This window comes from Carcharodon carcharias, chromosome 13, assembly GCF_017639515.1.
Source record: "Carcharodon carcharias isolate sCarCar2 chromosome 13, sCarCar2.pri, whole genome shotgun sequence".
In the NCBI taxonomy this organism is placed as follows: domain Eukaryota; kingdom Metazoa; phylum Chordata; class Chondrichthyes; order Lamniformes; family Lamnidae; genus Carcharodon; species Carcharodon carcharias.
Window position 1 is genome coordinate 97,805,457 of NC_054479.1, and position 19,934 is coordinate 97,825,390.

Below are 19,934 nucleotides of genomic sequence, written 5' to 3' on the forward strand. Positions count from 1 at the left end.
TTTCATCGAGAGAATGCTGTGAAGCTTGACAAGCTAATAAAGGAAACTTTGATGGTTTTTACACATACTTTTATTTATATTAATATTTCTGGTTTAAATGACAAATATACTTAGAATTGTTCTTTATGTGTTTTTTTTTGCAGAAGTTCCCAAAACAGAGAAGATCTTTGAAGAGAGATTAATTTTGAAAGCATTCCTATTAAAATTTGTCAATTCTTATGCCCCTATTTTCTATGTGGCCTTTTTTAAAGGACGGTAAGTTTCAACTAGTCGAGTGCCGGCTGTGACGACGGGTTTTTATGTCGTGTTGTCCCAAATCAGCCGCATTGCTTATACGTTCCCGAGAAACATGCTATTTCCATGGCAGGCGGGCTCTCATTTGTCCACCACTCCATCACCTCGTCGCTTCATCACGCCAGGCACCATATTTAAAGTCCAGCTGCGTGCACACCTCTCAGTGCTTCCAGCCCAGGACTACTGCAGGGAAGATGTCCATAAAAGGCAAAAAGACTGCAGCCCCCAGGTTTAATGACGTATATCTGGAATGCCTTTTGGATGCCGTGGAGGCCCGCTGCGATGTCTTCTACCCCGGCTCTGGCCACTGATTGGGCAGTGGCATCACCAATCTAACATGACAGGCGGTGGCAGTGGTGGTTGGTGCTAATGCTGCACAAAAGAGGTTGGCCATCCAATGCAGATAGAGGATGAATGATCTCATCCATGCCACCATGGTATGGCAACCATCCCATCACTCTAAACTCACACACTCAAGCCCATCACACGTTCACTGGCATCTCACTCACTGCCAGCTTAAGGGACATCACCACTCACTCTCTCACATATCCTCACATATCTGGCCTCATCTCCTCTGGAGACTGCCTCCTCAGCCCTCACCATCTTGAGGCCACTTGCACAGTTCAGCATGTGCCCTCACACATATCCTGGGATACTCTCCTTCCCCAATACAGCTCTCATCCTGCAGCCTTTTCCCTTGCCTGAGTCCACTTCTTCCCCCTCCCTAAGCAAGCCCTAGCCCTGCAGCCAGTGAAAAGCCACGCACATATGGCTGATCTGGTAGGTAGACACCTACCCGTGAGCCCCCCTAAAAATGATGTGGTGCTGTCTGTAAACCTGGAGCAGGTGACTGCAAGTGCTGACCAAAGCAATATAGGCAAACAAACCTTGAAGTCCCGAGTGAAGTGCAGACCACCAGGTGTACGTCGCTTATATGTTATTGTGAAATACGTTGATGTGTTTTCCTGCCAACTTGGACAGACAATCCAGCGAGGGCAGGGGGGTGTTGGGGGATGAGTCCAGCGAGCTGGCCATATAACGATATGCTGATTTATTACAATGGGGCTCCCGCGGCCCACCATCGGCGGGTTAAGCGGACAACCGCAAACTGGTCTCACCCCATCACGAAAACTATTGCGTCATATTGTCCGCTCACACCACCAGACACACTTGACACCCGCAGACACGGAAAATCCCAGAAAAGGCTAAGGGGTATAGTTTCATCTGAATGTTAAGCGTAATAATTAGAGGAGGTTCTGTGGGACTATTCCTGATCAGTCAGAGAAACCTCAGCGGGGAATTAGTGAAAGCTCCATGCATGTGGTGTATCCAAGATTCCCACCTATTTTCCAGTGAAGTTACAGCCAATCCAGATAATTACTGAGGAAATTTCACACAATAATGTTAAAGGGATGGGAATCTGGTAAAGAGTAATAATAGCCATGTCTGCTGTGACTACTGAGATCTAGAGTTTTTCTCCTGTCCTGAATTACGTGAGCTGTCATTAAGAAAGAAAATTAAGAGAACAGAATATTTGGCTATAATCCAGTGAACAACCATTCTTGTGCGATTGGACTTTTAGTTTGATTGCTCCAAGCTTCCAGAAGTACAAAAAGTACAGAAATTACAGATGCTTTGAACAGAAAGAAAGGATAATTAAATTATTGGGAGTATACATGTGTCTCAGTAAGGTTAAGTGGGCAGTAATGCATGGCCACCCCTTACACACCCCACTTGATATTCAGCCTTACTGAGATTAGTGGAAATGGATATTGGGCTGGGAGTAAGGCAGGCAGTCAATATAATACTGCCCATAAGACCTTAAGACCATAAGACATAGGAGCAGAAATTAGGCCATTTGGCCCATCAAGTCTGCTCCACCATCCAATCATGGCTGATAAGTTTCTCAAGCCCATTCTCCCGCCTTCTTCCCGTAACCTTTGATCCCCTTACTATCTCGGTCTTAAATACACTCAACCTGGCCTCCACAGCCTTCTGTGGCAATGAATTCCATAGATTCACCACTCTCTGGCTAAAGAAGTTTCTCCTCATCTCTGTTCTAAAAGGTCTTCCTTTTACTCTGAGGCTGTGCCCTCGGGTCCTAGTCTCTCCTACTAATGGAAACATTTTCCCCACGTCCACTCTATCCAGCCCTTTCAGTATTCTGTAAGTTTCAATCAGATCCCCCCCTCCTTCTAAACTCCATCGAGTATAGACCCAGATATGTTCTTTCATTCCTGGGATCATTCTTGTGAACCTCCTCTGGACCCTCTCCAGGGCCAGCACATCCTTCCTGAGATACGGGGCCCAAAATTGCTCACAATATTCTAAATGTGGTCTGATCAGAGCCTTATAAAGCCTCAGCAGTACATCCCTGCTTTTATATTCTAGTCCTCTCGAAATAAATGCCAACATTGCATTTGCCTTCCTAACAACCGACTCAACCTGCATGTTGAGTCCTGGACTAGGACTCCCAAGTCCCTTTGCACTCCAGATTTCTGAATTCTCTCCCTATTTAGAAAATATGCCTCTATTCTTCCTACCAAAGTGCATGACCTCACACTTGCCCACGTTGTATTCCATCTACCACTTCTTTGCCCATTCTCTTAACCTGTCCAAATCCTTCTGCAGCCTCCCCACCTCCTCAATACTACCTGTCCCTCCACCTATCTTTGTATCATCTGCAAACTTAGCCAGGATGCCTTCAGTTCCTTCATCTAGATCATTAAAGTATAAAGTGAAAAGTTGTGGTCTCAACACTGACCCCTGCAGAACTCCACTAGTCACCGGCTGCCATCCTGAGAAGGACCCCCTTATCCCCACTCTCTGCCTCCTGCCAGACAGCCAATCTTCTATCCATGCTAGTACCTTGCCTCTAACACCATGGGCTCTTATCTTACTGAGCAGCCTCCTGGGTGGCACCTTGTCAAAGGCCTTCTGGAAGTCCAAGTAGAAAACATCCTTTGGCTCTCCTTTGTCTAACCTACTCGTTACCTCCTCAAAGAATTCTAACAGATTTGTCAGGCATGACCTCCCCTTGATGAAACATGCTGACTTTGCTCGATTTTACCATGCACTTCCAAGTATTCTGAAATCTCATCTTTAAAAATGGACTCTTAAATCTTACCAACGACCGAGATCAGGCTCGCCCTTTCCAAACACTCTGTCCTATTTTGTGTTCTGGAGACTTTAATAGCCCCTCCTGGGCTCTCCTTTCTTTTTCAGTTTTTTCATAATTTTCCATGAAGTTGAATCCACCCCCCGCATGCTAACCTGTGGCTTTGTTTCCCATTAGTTATACTTGTTGGAGTTTTACCCTTCCATCCCCTGCCCACTTTCTAGTTTAGAGTCCTGTTGACCACTCTATTTACCCTTTTCGCTAGAACATTGGTCCCAGATCGGTTCAGGTGGAGACAGTCCCAACGGTACAGATCCTTCCTGTTCCAAAACTGATGCCAGTGCCCCACAAAATGGAACCCCTCTTTCCCGCACCACTCCTTTAGTCACGTGTTTACTTCCCTTATTCTCGCATCCCTATGCCAATTTGCACATGGCTCGGGTAGTAATCCAGAGATTATAACCCTTGAGGACCTGTTCTTTAATTTAGTTCCTAGTTCTTGATAATCCACAAACAGGTCTTCTTTCCTAGTCTTACCTATGTTATTTGTCCCAACATGGACCACAATAACTGGATCCTCCCCCTCCCTCTCCAATATCCTTTCAAGCCGGTCAGAGATGTCTCTCACCCTGGCACCGGACAGGCAACATACCATGCCCTTCTTGCATTACGGGCCAAGATGAAGGTCTACTCCTCAAGGTAATATTTTTCACTTTGAGAATGAATTACAGCAAGTTTTATGTTCTTTCTAAGTTGTCAGTCTCATTGAGGAGTGGTTGTGTGGTAAGAGGAAATGTCAAGTTGGAGTGGGATGATCTCAAAGTGAAGGCACATTATTGGACTAAGGAGAGGAAACCTTTCCATCTGGCCATCCTCCCAACTGATTTGCTCAAAGCATCTACGATTCTCAGAACTCCTATAGTGTATTAAAATAAATAAATTACCAGTTTATTGACAAGGCCCAGGATTATGTTGAAGGATGTGATGTATAAGATACATGAATGGTCCATTTTCTTGGCAGGTTTGTTGGCCGACCTGGGAGATATGTTTACATTTTTAATGACTATCGTATGGAAGAGGTAGGGTGAACAATCAGAACCAACTGTACAATGTCAATGCGGCATGGAGTAATTCTGCTGAATTTAACATACTTTCATATTTAATGATTTAAATATTGTACTAGACCTATTCTTTTTAAAGTCATTTTCACTTCCTCTTCATTTCAGTGTGCTCCTGGAGGTTGCCTGATGGAGCTCTGTATCCAGCTGAGCATTATCATGCTTGGGAAACAGCTCATTCAAAACAATCTCTTTGAAATCGGAATTCCGTAAGTATTGTAACTGTTCCTGTTTGTCTTTCAAGTGCTTTCTGACTAAAGAGGTTTATCAGATGTGTTTCCCTGACATCCTGCAACTTCCATTAACTGCCACGTCATGCACCTTATACATCACCAAGCAGCCTATGTAATACCTTGGTGAGCTTATCCAGTTGAATTGCACAGGACAGCCTTTTGTTTGGTCTTTAATGTCTGCTGCATTAACCAATTTCAACTAGGAAGATACTAGAGGATTGTTTTCAGCACACTTTAGATGACTCTATACAGCCAGTATTTGGAAACACATAAATGAACAAGTTAATTGCCTCATTAAAATGCCTTATTGTGACTAAAAGTTTCTCTATCAGTTTACCTAATTATCTTGAGTCAATCAATGCTGAATAAGCAATGCTGATTTCCACAGATTAGATTTGATTCATCAGAGTTCCTCATTAACCATAACTGGCTTCCCCACTGCAAACAGTCTCAATGGATGAGCAAGTCACCATAAATACCACAACTCTATTCCATGTGGTCAGTTTAGTTTTTACACACACCATGGGCAGAATTTACTTCCACTTGAAGGTGGGCTGGGATATAGGGAGTGGACCATATAATGGGGTGGAAAGATGCAGGGTGGAGACTTTGTTGCCTTCACATCTCTACAACCCACCCCTTCCCCCCAATTAAGTCTAGGGCAGGAAGATTCAAGGACACCCTTCCCATCCGGAGGCCAATTGAGGCCTTTTAAGGGCCTTGTTTGGACAGGAGTCATGCCATGTGGGAAAACCACCAGGTAAATCCTGGCCAATATGCCTGCGTCTGATGGAGGAGGTTCTTCTTCCTTGGGCATCCTGAGCTCAACAAAGATCCCATCAGCGGAAAGGGAGAGACCCTCAGGAAATCACCACCTGTCCTAGGCAACAATCCCCTCCCCCATATCACTGGGACTTCCCTGACTGGCCCTGGCACTCACGCCCACTCACATTTCTCTAAGGGCCCCAGAAACAATCGTTCTAGTAGGCCCCACTGCAGTATCAGCAGTGGTTGCTGCTCCCAGTGGAGATACTGCTAGTGTCTGATTGGCCAGCAGCTCCTGGAAGCGGGATATCCACCCTGCACTGGAAGCCTTGCAGGAAATTGCCCTCTGTGGAGCCAGGAATCCTGACGGCAGCCAGTGGGCTGCCTAATTGGGACTTAATCTCAAAGGGGGTCCCAGAAATGGCCACAGCAGGGTTGCCACCAGTTCTGTGGCCGGTGCACGGGCCCACTGCTGTGACCATTAAATCCCACCCTAAGTAATTTAGGAAAATGGTTCCATCTATGGATGGTACACAGTTTTCACTCAACATTTATGGCCAGAATACAGATATGAGATGTTGGAAATGGACACTGTTACCTGTGTTTGTGCAACTTTTGACAGTAGTTTCTGGAAAGTACTCTGACTAATTCAGCGATATGAAAAAAAATGGGGATGTGGGACTAAAAACAGCTACTCTTTCAAAGAGCCAGCAAAGACACAATAGCCTAAATAGTCTCCTTCTGTCCCCCAGGTTAGGGGGAGAAATTTGTCTAAAGTTCTACTCCTGATTGCTACTTTGTGAATCATGTGGGAAGTGTTTTATATGGATATTTGGTAAAGAGAGGACTGGACTCATAAACAATGCACAATGCAGTTGAATATCCTGCCAGTAGTTATGGTCAATGTGACAACAAATATTAGCAAACTGGGAAAGTATTGGAGGGACCTCATGGGTTATATTCTAACAAGGACTCAATATATTGGCTTATGGAGTAGAGCAGAGCAAATTAGCAAAAAAAGAAATGGCAAACTAACAAATGGGATGAAAATAAAAAGCAATGTTAGGAGAATAAAATATCTCATAACGTTCCTTAGGGTTGAAAGCAATCAAATGATGAGCATCGAGGGAAAAGGGTTAAATCATAATTGAAGGAAAGTTCAATGAGGGAGATTCTAAGGAATCTGTTGCAGAAGTGGAGACAAAGGTGAGGGGTTCAGATAGGGTTTTCTATTAGATAGGATGTTCCCAAGCATAGGTTCAGATGGCTGAAAGCTTTTTGACTGCAGGTAGAGTATTGGAAAACTAGGATGCAAGGGAGATCAAAATTGAAAGAGAGGAGGGCACACAGAGGAACATGGGGGTTAAGAAGGCTGCAGAATTAAAGAGGCACTTGTAGACAAGGACAAATATACTGAAATCAGTGCTTTGGGGAATAGGGACCAAATGAAATTTGACATGGACAAGGTTGTTAGAGAGCAGCAAGAGCAACAGTTCACGTAGGTAGAAGAAAAACATTTCACATACTATTTGTGACTCCTATATTTTTATTCACACTTATTACAGGAACAACATATGTTGAGGATAATTTTGACATTGAGTGATAGCATAAAATGAGCAATAGCGAATCAGCAGCCTGCTCATTTTCAGTACTGTTGAAATAAGTTGAAATAAAAATTGGACGAGATGGAAAACAAGCTGCCAACTCACTATTGTTCTTGTTACCCAATCACACAAAGTAAAAATGACTCCATAGGATTCCAGCTGTGGAATCTCATGGATTTGCAATATTTCTTACTCAATACACTCTGCATGTTCTAACTAGCTCAACAAGCTAATAACATCTCATTCTTGGTAAAATACACACTACTCACATAAGTGCCTTTTATATCTAATTAATCCAGAGGCACAGAGGCTCTTTTTTGGCATGATACCATATACACAGACAGCCAGTGCCAATATTTCCCAATGCCTGGGTTTGTGTGAAATATTTTGGATGAATTTGAAGCCTGTTCATATTTACATGATTATCGTTGGGGGTAATACCAAATTTGGGCAAGGGTGTAAAATGGGGGATATTAATTTGGCCATCCATTACAACACCATGCCCAGTTTTCCCTTTTGTTGAAAATTACTGCTTTCAGCTTTTATTTGGCCAGAACAGTATAAGTGCAAGAGGGGAAGGTGGAGGAGATAAGGTATGGAATTACTGTCAATTCAAAAAACATTTTGGGGTCTTAACTATGAAGGAAAATTGGGATATTAGCAAAATAATGGCCTAGATTTTGCTGTAATAATAATGGTGAGGCAGTCAATGCTCTCCATTATTACTGGGGCAATCTGATAGCAATTTCTGGGCCAGAAATTTCCCCCCATTAGGGGGGTTATGTGGGGGCGGGCGCAAACCCAATCGGCACCCCCAATCGGGTCTGTGCCGCCATTTTACATGGGTGAGCCAATTATGGCCTGACTATTGTGACACGCGCCTGGAAGCGCTGAGCACTCCCTGTGCAGGCAGGGGGTGTTCTCTGATTGGCTCCCTGCACTCTTTCACGCGCACATGCGCGAAAGAATGCAGAGATCTCCCTGAGGCACGGAGGTAGATCAGGGAGATTTGTTTCAGTGTCAAACTTTTAAATATAGGATTTTTAAACTTTTGAAACATGTCCCCTCATATGACAGTGTCACATGAGCTGGGACATGTTAATGAAGTTTTGGAAAAAATTTTACTGATTTTTTTAAACACTTCACGAAAACTCATCCCACCCGTGGGTGAGGTTCCATGAGGCCACCTGGGCTCTTCGCCTGCCTGCAAACCTTAAGGTTGGACGGGCAGCTCATTTAATTGTTTTAATTAGTTTTTAACAGGCCTTTAATAAAGTAACTCTTTTGAGTACGAACACATTTCCATCTGTTCCTATTCAGATGAAATTACATTGTTTCATAATTTGCTATGGTGAGATTTGAACTCTTGATCTTGGGGTTACAAGCCCAGTACCATAACCACTTGGCTATTTAGGCCAAGCTTAATTGGCCTTTAACAGGCACACATGCCGAACTGAAAATCTAAACGACGCTCGCCCGATGTCACCAAACATCATTTTATGTGTCGATGAGTAGGCCCCGCCCCCCCACTCACCAACAGGAAAATGCTGCCCCTGGTGTCCACAACTAAAAAGTTAAATGCAGAAATCCAGAAGTTGCTGCCAGAGTTACCTCGCTCCTCCACAGGGTGCATTGTCCTCACCGATAGGCTTGGATGTGAAATCACTATAATGGTGTAAACCTGAGGTACTTTCTCATTCCACACTAAAAACAATCAAAAAAATGTACATTTAGATAAGTGATTTTTTAATGATGATTTAAGTTATAATTACTGTTGAACAATCTGGCCCTAAAAAGTTAATTTTATAAGCATAGAGTCCCATTCACTCAGAAGAAAGTTAATGTTGTAGCTCTTAATAAAAAAAATGATTTCGCTTTTTGCTGTTTGTCTTATTTATGTCTCTCCCTTAATCTCAATCTTTATTTTGTTTCCTTTACACAATTTAAATGGAATTTACATTCATTCTTTTTTACTTACTGGCTTGGAGCTTGCATTTCTCGGTGTGGATACTTCAGTCTAATAGGTTGAAGAGGCTCACTGTTGCTTGGCCCGTTCACTGATGTGACAAGACCCATACAGGGGGAGCTCGACTGAAACAGGCTTTGGATTAGCTGAAATCTCCACTGATTAACCCAAGAAACCTCTGGGCAGTTGTACACAAAATGAATGTCAAGTGTCATTCCCTGGCCATTGAGGGCAAAATCCAGCCCTATAATAATCTATTTAATAAGAAGTGACAAGAAGATTGAAGAACTATCACAACAACCAGCAGGGAGAGTGTTTGCATAATTGCTGTAATCTCTAATAGGTGAAATCAATTTCTCTGTTTAGTATTGGGATTTTATTTTGCTGACTGAAATGGTTTTCCTTATAAAGTGCTCCCTTATTCCATCGGCACTTAAAACTGTTTTGATCATCAATAGAAAGTCTCAGATTTCAGTTGACATTTGTGCCACCTCAGATGTTGCTTATTTTCAACATGATCTTGTCAACTAGCAAGTTTCCCTATCATGACCTGGCTATGATATGATTAAATTGGGTTAATTTTACAGGAGAATGAAGAAGTTGTTCAGGAAGTTGAAAGATGAAAGGGCTGAACCTAAAGAATCTAATAATTCCAGTGCTACTAGACAACCGCAACAATGGGAGTTAGAGTATAATTTGGAGCCTTTTACTGGCCTGACACCTGAATACATGGAGATGAGTATGTTGATACAATATTATCTTGCTTGTTAACTTTTAAATACCTAGCTTGAGATAATATATTTTAAGTCAGAGATGTGGTAAGAATGCTTATTGAACAAGATTATATTTTTTTCTCTGTTCTGGGGATGTGAGCATCACTGGCTAGGCCAGCACTTATTTGTCATCCCTAATTTCTCTTGAGAAGGTGGTAGTAAGCTGCCTTCTTGAACCGCTGCAGTCCATGTGGTGTAGGTATATCCACAATGCTATTATGAAGGGAGTTCAAGGTTTTTATCCAATGAGAGTGAAGGGACGGCAATATAGCTCTGAGTCAGGATGGTGTGTGACTTGGAGGGAAACTTGCACATGATGCTGTTCTTGTCGTGCTTGGTGGTAGAGGTCATAGGTTTGGGGATGTCGAAGGAACCTTGGTGAGTTGCTGCAGTGCATCTTGTAGATGGTATACGCTGCTTCCCCGGGCAGCGGTAGTGGAAGGAATGAAAGATTAAAGTGTTGAATGTCTTAAAAAAAAGATTGAGAGTTGTGATCAGGAAATGTGGCCAACTGATTTTTTGCAAATCAATTTGAATTAATTTAGGGAATAAAAAACAGCTTTTTGAAAGTGAATCTGATTTAAGGTACAAAATGGAGTCATTTCAATTTTGTGTGAGTGTAAAATGTGCCATAGAAAATGGACAGGCTGATTCACATCTCTCCCCAGTATTATTCTATTGGCTACAATGGAAATAAAAATTGCAGGAGGTGTTTACTCATTGTCATTCATTACACTCTCGCACACAAGATCAAAATTACCCCCAAAGAAACAATGAGGCAACATTTATGAAATTGAAATATATTACACTGGAACATCAAATTAGATCATGCTTCATTTTCTAAAACATTCCCATAATAAAAGGCTAAAATAATGGGAACATTAGTTCTCTTGCAATTTATCTACCTGTGTTTAATTTTAAGGCAAGCAAGTGAATTTGAGGCCGGATTTTCATGACTCAGGAATAGCAAGTTTTGGCCATTTCCCGAAGTTGTGTTCCTGAATTCTGAAAAACCCATATGCACATATTATATTCCTCCTGGCAGTCAGGGGTGGGCTGGAGTCAAAGCTGCTGCTGGAACATGCCCAAGGTAGAAACGGAGGCAGGCAGATGCTGAGGCTGGCATGTTAGAAGGCCCACTTCGTTTACTGGGACAGCGACGCAGTTCTGGGGATAACTATTTGGCCCCTTAGCCCTCATCCTTAACCCCTCACCCACCACCCAACACCCCATGCCCCTCCATACTTTCCATGCCACCTCCATGCCCCTTCCAAACTCACTCTTATCTAACATTCTCTCTCCATGCCCGTTGTGCATCCTCTATATAGACTCACCCAGTTTCCTAATGGATAGAACTCAAGAGCTCTATAATAACACTGGGAAGTTTTTGAAATGCTAATGAAATAAACAATTATCTGTTCAAACTCCATTTGAAAAAGTCCACTCCCCTTAAGTGCTCATAATCTGTCAAAATAAGCAAACAATCATTCAAAAATCTCTTCAATACACTTTGACTTCTCATGTAATTGTCAGTTAAACAAAAATCACAGCCCCCGTCCCTGCTGTGGGTACAACCAATGCTGAGCTTAAATCCATTAGTGGGGTTTGGTACTCAAGCAAGCATTCATAATGAGATTCTATTGCACAGCTGTATAAACAAACCCTCCAAATCTCTGTACAATAGTGCCTTTGAAATTGACAAAGCTTTTTTAAGGTTTAAAAGATTAACTTTTATTCAAAGAAGTCAGGCATCTGTTCAGTTTTTTTCAACAAGTCAACTGGTGTCTGGATGTTAAGTCAACGCTCAAGTACAGCATTATGAACATACTTAACTTACCATACAGTATCTAATTATGAAATATGAAGGTGGTAATACCTTTTAAACTTAGCTGTCAAAATGCTCTGGATTTCCCAAAGACTTCCTCCAAGGTTCACAAACTGACTGATCTGATGGGTGTCGCACAGGTTTCAGGAAGCTACCTGTCTCGCTGAAGATTTCAAACTCGGGGAAATTCAAAATTGAGGCAGACATTCAAAAGGCTGAATCAAACATCACTTTGAGCGCATGCCAGGTCGCAACATGCCATGCGTGCCCATTTCCCAAGCCAGTTAAAATTGTGGCTGCTGAGAATTGGCTAGGAAGTTTAAATTTATGGTTCACCACCTCCATTTTTGGCCACTGATGCGTGTTTGCCCAGTGTCAGGACGGCCAAATCCAGCCCTTGGCTTCTGGGCTCCATCATTAGCACTTTGTACCAGCTGCCAGGGGGCAAAGTTCCAGTGACAGCTGTTCCTCCCCTTCCTCCTCCTCCTCCCAAGAAGATACACATGACTGTGCTCTGTAGCTCACCACAGGAGTGCAGCCAAGGTCAGGAACTCAGCTGGGCATTTGATTTGAACACCATTTTGTTCCACCACAATTAGATTCTCCAACATGCTGTAATAATACTTGAATCACTATCATCACACCTTCAGGATGTGTGTGCTTTAATCCTTTAGGAACATTACTACATATCAGTATTGACAGACTGAAGATTTTTTTCAGGGGTTCTGTGGATTATGATGTGATTAGAGCATCCAAATTATATTTGCATCTTAGAGTGTGTAATGTCAATTTAAATAATCATCAATTATTTGTGGTTATGTATCGGACAAGCTTGTAATAATCATATGACAATCACTGTAGGTGACTCAGAGTTTAGTCACTGTCTGCATGGAGGACTATAGTTAGCAATAAAATAATTGACTCAAAAACTAATAAAAATCATCCCATTAGTTTCAGTCCATGAAAAATAATGTATACACTTGACTCATTAACAACAGCTTGCATTTATTTAGGACCTTTAATGGTTAACACTGCACTGATCCCTGGAGTGGTTCCAATCACCTGAGGGGGCTGGAGAGAAAGTTTCAAAGGTTCTTTTTAAACTTTATTGCCTTTGTATATTTTTCCTGCTTTTTGACCTGCTCAGGAAATTACACAGCTGCTAAGATGGGGGTAAGAAGTGTCTAGTCCTGAGGGACAGGCTTTAACGAACAAACTATCTTTCCGACAGATACATCATTTTCATATGGTCCCATCCTACACTCTCAATGGGAAAGCTGGTTTGAAGAGAGCAAGGGTAGAAGCTAAAAGTTACTGCATTGTAGCTACAGTTCTCTGACTTGTCATCCTTACAAGTTGTGGCTCCCTACTCGGAGAGTGAGATTGTGGAGTAAACCCATCAGATTCCATCACAGGGCCTGATGACAGTAATAAATCATTTAAGATTTGGTCTTATGGTTTATCATGTGGTCTGATGCCTTTAATTAAATTGTAGTATTCATCCTCAGATTCCTATTATTCCCTGTCAAATCACTCACAAACTAACTACATACATAGATACTTGAATTAAATTGAGAACTGTGACTGTATTCCTGTCTGCACATTTTAATAAATGCTATTTTCCCCAGTTGTGCAGTTTGGCTTTGTGACACTTTTTGTTGCGTCCTTTCCCTTGGCTCCCTTGTTTGCTCTTCTGAACAACATCATCGAGATAAGACTGGATGCAAGAAAATTTGTTGCTGAGCTCAGGCGACCAGATGCAGTGCGTGCAAAAGACATAGGTATGTCAGCAACCTGAAAATATCCACCTGCAATTCATTCAGACTGATGCACTTGAAATTGATTTGCATCAAATGTCCTGCATCTTAAGTGTGTTTTCTTTGTCCATTAGGAATTTGGTACAACATTCTCAGTGGGATGGGGAAATTCTCAGTAATCATCAATGTAAGTCAATAAGCTTTCCGTTACTTCCTCTAAATGTACAGTAATCTTTATAATGTTCAGGGTTTAGCCTTAACTGAAGTGACACAAAGGGCAGAATTTATTTCTTGCAATGGGAGTCCCCCCTCCCACCTGGTTGGAGAACCAGGTGGAAGCTCCACGTCACTTCTGACCAAGGGCCTGTGGCAATTTAAGTGCAATCAGGCACTTGACCAGCCAGCACGGGGCCTCCCACATGAATAAGGCTGCCGTAGAGGGGAAATACTGCCCCCAGAGAGCTGTTGGCAAATCAGAAGCCGGCAACTCTCCATTGCTGGCAGTGCCACTGGGTGAGGTGGCTGCTGCTGCCAGTAATGTTCTGAAGCCTTTGTCAGGAACCAGAGCTGCATTCCTGAAGATAGATAAGTGTGGAAAAGGCAGGGGTCACCACTGAGGGAAGGAACCAGATGCAAGGGTAGGGGCATGGTTTTCAGTGATGACCCTTTTCTCGTTACCGGATCCCTTGATCAGGCACCGAGTGCTTCAAGATTCCTGTGTCAGCCCCTTCTTATCATCCCACTAAATTAGTGTCAGTTTTCCCAATGCCAGGAATCAGAAACTGGTACATGTGCCCACTCCAGTAGGCTCCACTAAATTCAGCCCAAGGATTTATTCATTTTTTGACAATTTGGAGAAGAAAATCAGATTAATTACTCTGTTTTTCCATCTGCAACTGGAAAATGATTTTTTTTTTTTGCTTTTAGTGATCACCTATTAAACAGCTTTAACTTTATACATTTAAAGACTTCAGCTTTTTATTGCAGCCATATTTCAAATGGAACATTTTCTTCAATTTTCTTTCGGGTTAAGTTCCATTAAAATTAACCTACTGTAAGTTCGTCAACTTCCTGCATTACTCCTCCCTGGTTTTTCTTTATGTTAGGTTATCAAACACCAAAAATGCCCACTGAAATTTAGGAGTGGGCTTTACTAATAGAAGTAGTTATAAATTTTGCCGCACATTTTGTTCCTGAAATGTTGAGACAATTCTATGTTTTGTTGACTTAAGTCATGCAATGAGAAGTTTTCAGTTGCGAATGTAATATCAACAACTTGGCAGGGCTCGTGATAAATTTCCTTCTTGAGCAGTGAAGTACATTTGGTTCCTTTCACAGATGGTTGTGCTTTGAGGTCAAGCACACGAGTCAATTTATAAGTTGCGCCTTTTCCCATTAGATCATGGCACTGATATTCCAAGCCAGGGGAAGACCTTGTTTGAAGTAGAAGGATGGCATGAATCCCAGGTTTTTCAGACAATCAGGCACTGCATCAGACTTTTCAAGGTCCACAGCATTCCCAAATCATAATTCTGGACCATTGAACCAGTTTTGCAGGAAGCCAGAAGCCCTGTTAACAATTAGAGGAAGAGTTTGTACTTCAAGGGATAAAATTCCAAAAGTTCTAAAATATTAAACATGTACTGTTGAAATTTATGTTTTGTAACTAATTGTTGTGACTTGTACCTGCAGTGCAAGGTTCAATTTGAAATGATTTTTGCATTGCGTAGACTTTTACATCCAATAACAAATAATTGAGAAGCTCTGGCTACTGGGGCAGAAATTAGCGCTGAGCAAGCGGGCATGCTCCCGACCCACTCAAGCGTAAAATGGTGCGTGATGATGTCGGGCAAGTGTCCCGACATTATCACACTGCGTGCGATGTTTCAGTTGGTGCACGGGAGTCGGCAGTGCGCCCACCGACAATTAACAGGCCCATTAAAGCCATTAAAGTAATAATTAAATGAAATTTTTCACTGCCCGCCCAATGTTATGGTTGGCGGGCAGGCGGAAAGGACAAGCGGCCTTTGGATATTTTAGGAAACCTCATCCACAGACGGGATGAGGTTTCCAACAGCAATTAAAAATTAAGTAACATTTTTAAAATTTCATTCCTAACATGTCCCTGCTCATATGACAGAGTCACATGAGGGGATATGTTTTTAACATTGCTAAGTTTTTTATTATTCAGCTTATAAATCTTCAGCTCCCTAGGCAGCTCTGGGCCTCAGGGAGCTTTCATTGTGTGCAAAACAAAAACAGAAATACCTGGAAAAACTCAGCAGGTCTGGCAGCATCGGCGGAGAAGAACAAAGTTGACGTTTCGAGTCCTCACGACCCTTCAACAGAACTAAGTAAAAATAGGAAAGGGATGAAATATAAGCTGGTTTAAGGTGGGGGGGTGGGGGGTGGGGGAGGTTGTAGGGACAAGCAAGCAGTGATAGGAGCAGATAATCAAAAGATGTCCCAGACAAAAGAACAAAGAGGTGTTGAAGGTGGTGATATTATCTAAATTATATCACCACCTTCAACACCTCTTTGTTCTTTTGTCTGGGACATCTTTTGATTATCTGCTCCTATCACTGCTTGCTTGTCCCTACAACCTCCGCCCCCCCCCCCCACACCCCCCCACCTTAAACCAGCTTATATTTCATCCCTTTCCTATTTTTACTTAGTTCTGTTGAAGGGTCATGAGGACTCGAAACGTCAACTTTGTTCTTCTCCGCCGATGCTGCCAGACCTGCTGAGTTTTTCCAGGTATTTCTGTTTTTGTTTTGGATTTCCAGCATCCGCAGTTTTTTGTTTTTATTTGATTGTGTGCACTTGTGCACATGCGTGAACTTCTGTGCTCGCCCTCCTCCCACCCCCACCCCAGCAGCACTGAGCACTGCAGCGCACGTTTCATGTTGGCTGGCCATTCATAGGCCAGTCAGCGTGAAATCGATGTCGGAGCCCAATCGCGGGTGGCAGCCAGCTTCACGACCGCTCCCAGGCCCGCCCGCTCCGCCCGCCCAACAAGGTAAAAATCCTGTCCCTGGTGATATTTACATCCTAGACCTTCTTGTGACATTAGTGAACAATCACTTCATATGTTTGCATGGCCATCTTCTATCCATCATTTAGTAGAAACATTAGCCCAATGTATTTTAGCAGTAGAATTTATTTCAAGTCTCTTCATTTCCAATGTTAATACACCTCCTTTGTGTGTCACCCAGGCATTTGTAATCGCCATTACGTCAGACTTCATCCCACGCCTTGTTTATCAATACATGTACAGTGATGATGGAAGTATGCATGGGTTTGTGAATCATACCTTGTCATACTTCAATATCAGTGAACTTCTACAGGGTACACATCCACAATCATCACATTTCAGCAATATTAAAGTCTGCAGGTAATTATATTTTCAGCTCTTGCTGCTGCTTGATTACTGTCATCTATCTGTAATAAAGGCTGTTTAGCCTGTGAAGTTCAAGTAATATTCCTGTTTTTCTTGATTGGTGCAGAAAGCTGGGATCCTGACTTAGCTGGCAAAAGAAATGCTTCTTCTGCAATATTTTAGATGCAAATGGCCTATAGAAATATTTCTTTGACCCAATGATCTGGTTGCAACCATGATCCAAATGGTAATGACAGCTCCTTTACCAAAACACAAAGTGATTTAAAACAAGCTGGGCTTAGAGAATGATTAGCTTGCACAGTTGGAAATAAGAACATGTGTGGTACTTTAAATGATCTTACTGAGCATTTGTGGTTTTCTTTCTGTGACTCAATCACTTACAGCTGTAGAGTCTGATTCCACCAAACAACCACATATTTGGTGTTATTTTAAGAAGCATTTTTCTGAAAGCTGATATGATTTGGGAAGTTTTCTTGTTTGCTACTTAGCAAACTCAACTGAACTATCTGTCATTTCTTTACCTCCTATGACCTCCTTCCACCTCCAATCCCCACCACACGACCATAGATACAAGGATTACAGGGAACCACCATGGTCTGATCATGCCTACACTTACTCCAAGCAGTACTGGGCTGTTCTGGCTGCACGCATGACATTTGTTATCATCTTCCAGGTAAATATGGCACATTGGAAGCTAATGGCACAATTTGGTAAGTAGAGCAATATCTGTGAAGAATTCATTGGAGTTGAAACTAAAATGCACTTTGAAAGGATCAGGTTCTGAGCAAATTGGACCACAGGTTTAAAATGCTGCTTAATTGGAGGTTAAAACACAAATCTGGTGAGTGGTGGAAGATTCAGAAATGGTAAAGCTGAAACACAGCAGTAGTGTAGCTAAGGGGCAGATCATTTTGGAAACAAAGAGAGGTAGGATGGATTAGCGCAAAATTAGTCAGCTCCATCAGCACTTCATCATTGTGTGTGATTGTAACAGAAGCACATGATTCCATTGCTGACAGCATGTTATAATCTGAAGGATATAAACTCTGCATCTCTGTATCGTGCCTAGGATTCAATGTTTTAAGGGCAGAAATTGAAGGTACAGCTCAACTTTTTAATTATCCCTCCATCAGGAACTGGAGAGCTGTGGGTCACTCAAAAAGGGAAAAGCAATGTTTGAAAGTCTTAGGTCTCCACTGGATACTGAGCATCAATATAATGATATCTAGCAATTAGCTACTGTAAAAGCTCTGGAAATTCACTTACAACATTGAGGTTTTAAATATTATTATTGTCCATTAGGCTATTTCTCCACCTCTGGTGCTGTGACATGATGCCATCATTTTACCTTCCAAATAGAATCAGTCCTGAAAGATGCAGACTGTTTTAGCAAGAATTGACATAAAGATAAAGGATCTAAGGCAAAAATGGATGAGGTGGTTTGAATGTGTCAAGGCTCTGTGGTGTATGTCAAGGTTGTGTAAAGATTTGCCCTTATGTCAAAAAAACCTCAGCTGGTAACCATCCTCCCTAAATATATGAGCATTAGTGCTAAATTTTTAAATTTTTTCATGTAGGTGTCAAAGGCAAGGCCAGCACTTCTTGCTCATCCCTAATTGCCCTTGACAAGGTGGTGGTAAGCTGCCTTCTGGAACCACTGAGGCCTACATGGTGTAGATACAGCCACAGTTCTGCTAGGGAGGGAGTTCCAGGATTTTGACTCAGTGACAGTGAAGGAGCAGTGACATAGTTTCAGGTCAGGATGGTGTGCGGCTTGGAGGGGAACATGCAGATGGTGTTCCCATGTGTCTGCTGCCCTAGTGCTTCTAGCTAGTAGATATTGCCAGTTTGGAAGATGCTGTCAAAGGAGCCTCGGTGAATTGCTGCACTGCATCTTGTAGATGGTACACACTGCTACTGTGCATCAATGGTGGAGGTAGTGAACATTTAAGGTGATGGATGATTGCTAATCAAGCGGGCTGCTTTGTCCTGGAAGATGTCAAACTTCTTGAGTTTTTTGGAGCTGCACTCAACCAGGCAATTGGGGAATATTCCATTACACTCCTAACTTGTGCCTTCTAGACGCTAGACAGGCTTTGGGAATCAGGAGGTGAGTTACTTGCCTCAGAATGCCCAGCCACAGCTCTTGAAGCCACAGTATTTATATTGCTAGTCCAGATCAGTTTCTGGTCAATGGTAACTCACAGGATGTTGATGATGAGTAATCTAGCAATGTTAAAACCATTGAATATCATAGATTTTTTCTTGTCGGAGATGGTCATTGCTTGGCACTTGTGCGGTGCAAATCTTACTTGTCACTTATCGGCCCACCCCTAAATGTTGTCCTGGTCTTCCTACATATTGGCACATGGACTGCTTCAGTATCTGAGGAGTTACGAATGGTACTGGACATTGTGCAAACATCAGCGAATATCTCCATTTCTAACCTTATGATAGAAGAAAGGTCATTGATGAAGATGGCTGGGTGGAGGACACTACCATGAGGAACTCCTGCAGCGATGCCCTGGGACTGAAGCGATTGGACTCCAACAATTGCAATAATCTTCCTTTGTGCCTGGTATGACTCCAACCAGTAAAGAGCTCCCTCATTCTCATTGGCTTCAATTTTTCCAGGGCACCTTGATGCCACACTTGGTCAAATTCTGCCTTCATGTCAAGGGCAGTCACTCTAACCACCACTCTTCAGTTCAGCTCTTTTGTCCATGTTTGGACCAAGGCTGTAATGTGTTCAGGAGCTGAGTGTCCCTGGCAGAATCCAAACTAAGTGCAAGTGAGCAGGTGAGTAAGTGTTGCTTGATAACACAATCAATGACCTTCCATCGCTTTCCTGATGGTCAAGAGGAGGCTGAAGGGTGATAATTGGCTGGGTTGGATTTGTCCTACTTTTTGAGGACAGGACATAGCTGGACAACTTTCCACATTGCCAGGTAGATCTACTGGAACAAGCAAAAGCAGGACAAATCCAACCCAGCCACTTATCGCCCTTCAGCTTCCTCTTGATCATCGTTTCAGCAGTTCCTGCCCCACAGAACTCAGTTCTTCCTATCTTTCCTCCATTCT

The 19,934-nt window shown here is 42.5% G+C and overlaps 1 protein-coding gene across 5 annotated transcripts in view; it reads left to right on the forward strand.

The window, feature by feature from the left end:
- Positions 1-19,934, forward strand: part of ano2b (anoctamin 2b) — a 175,670-nt gene that overhangs the window by 125,709 nt on the left and 30,027 nt on the right. For 2 of the 5 annotated variants that reach the window (XM_041202729.1, XM_041202732.1), the window contains 8 exons: positions 144-255; positions 4,434-4,491; positions 4,639-4,739; positions 9,686-9,837; positions 13,325-13,477; positions 13,588-13,640; positions 16,669-16,847; positions 17,421-17,526. In XM_041202729.1, coding sequence (XP_041058663.1) covers positions 144-255; positions 4,434-4,491; positions 4,639-4,739; positions 9,686-9,837; positions 13,325-13,477; positions 13,588-13,640; positions 16,669-16,847; positions 17,421-17,526 — 914 coding nt within the window. The remainder of the gene's footprint in view (positions 1-143; positions 256-4,433; positions 4,492-4,638; positions 4,740-9,685; positions 9,838-13,324; positions 13,478-13,587; positions 13,641-16,668; positions 16,848-17,420; positions 17,527-19,934) is intronic. The other 3 variants (XM_041202731.1, XM_041202730.1, XM_041202733.1) reach the window with 3 other exon arrangements.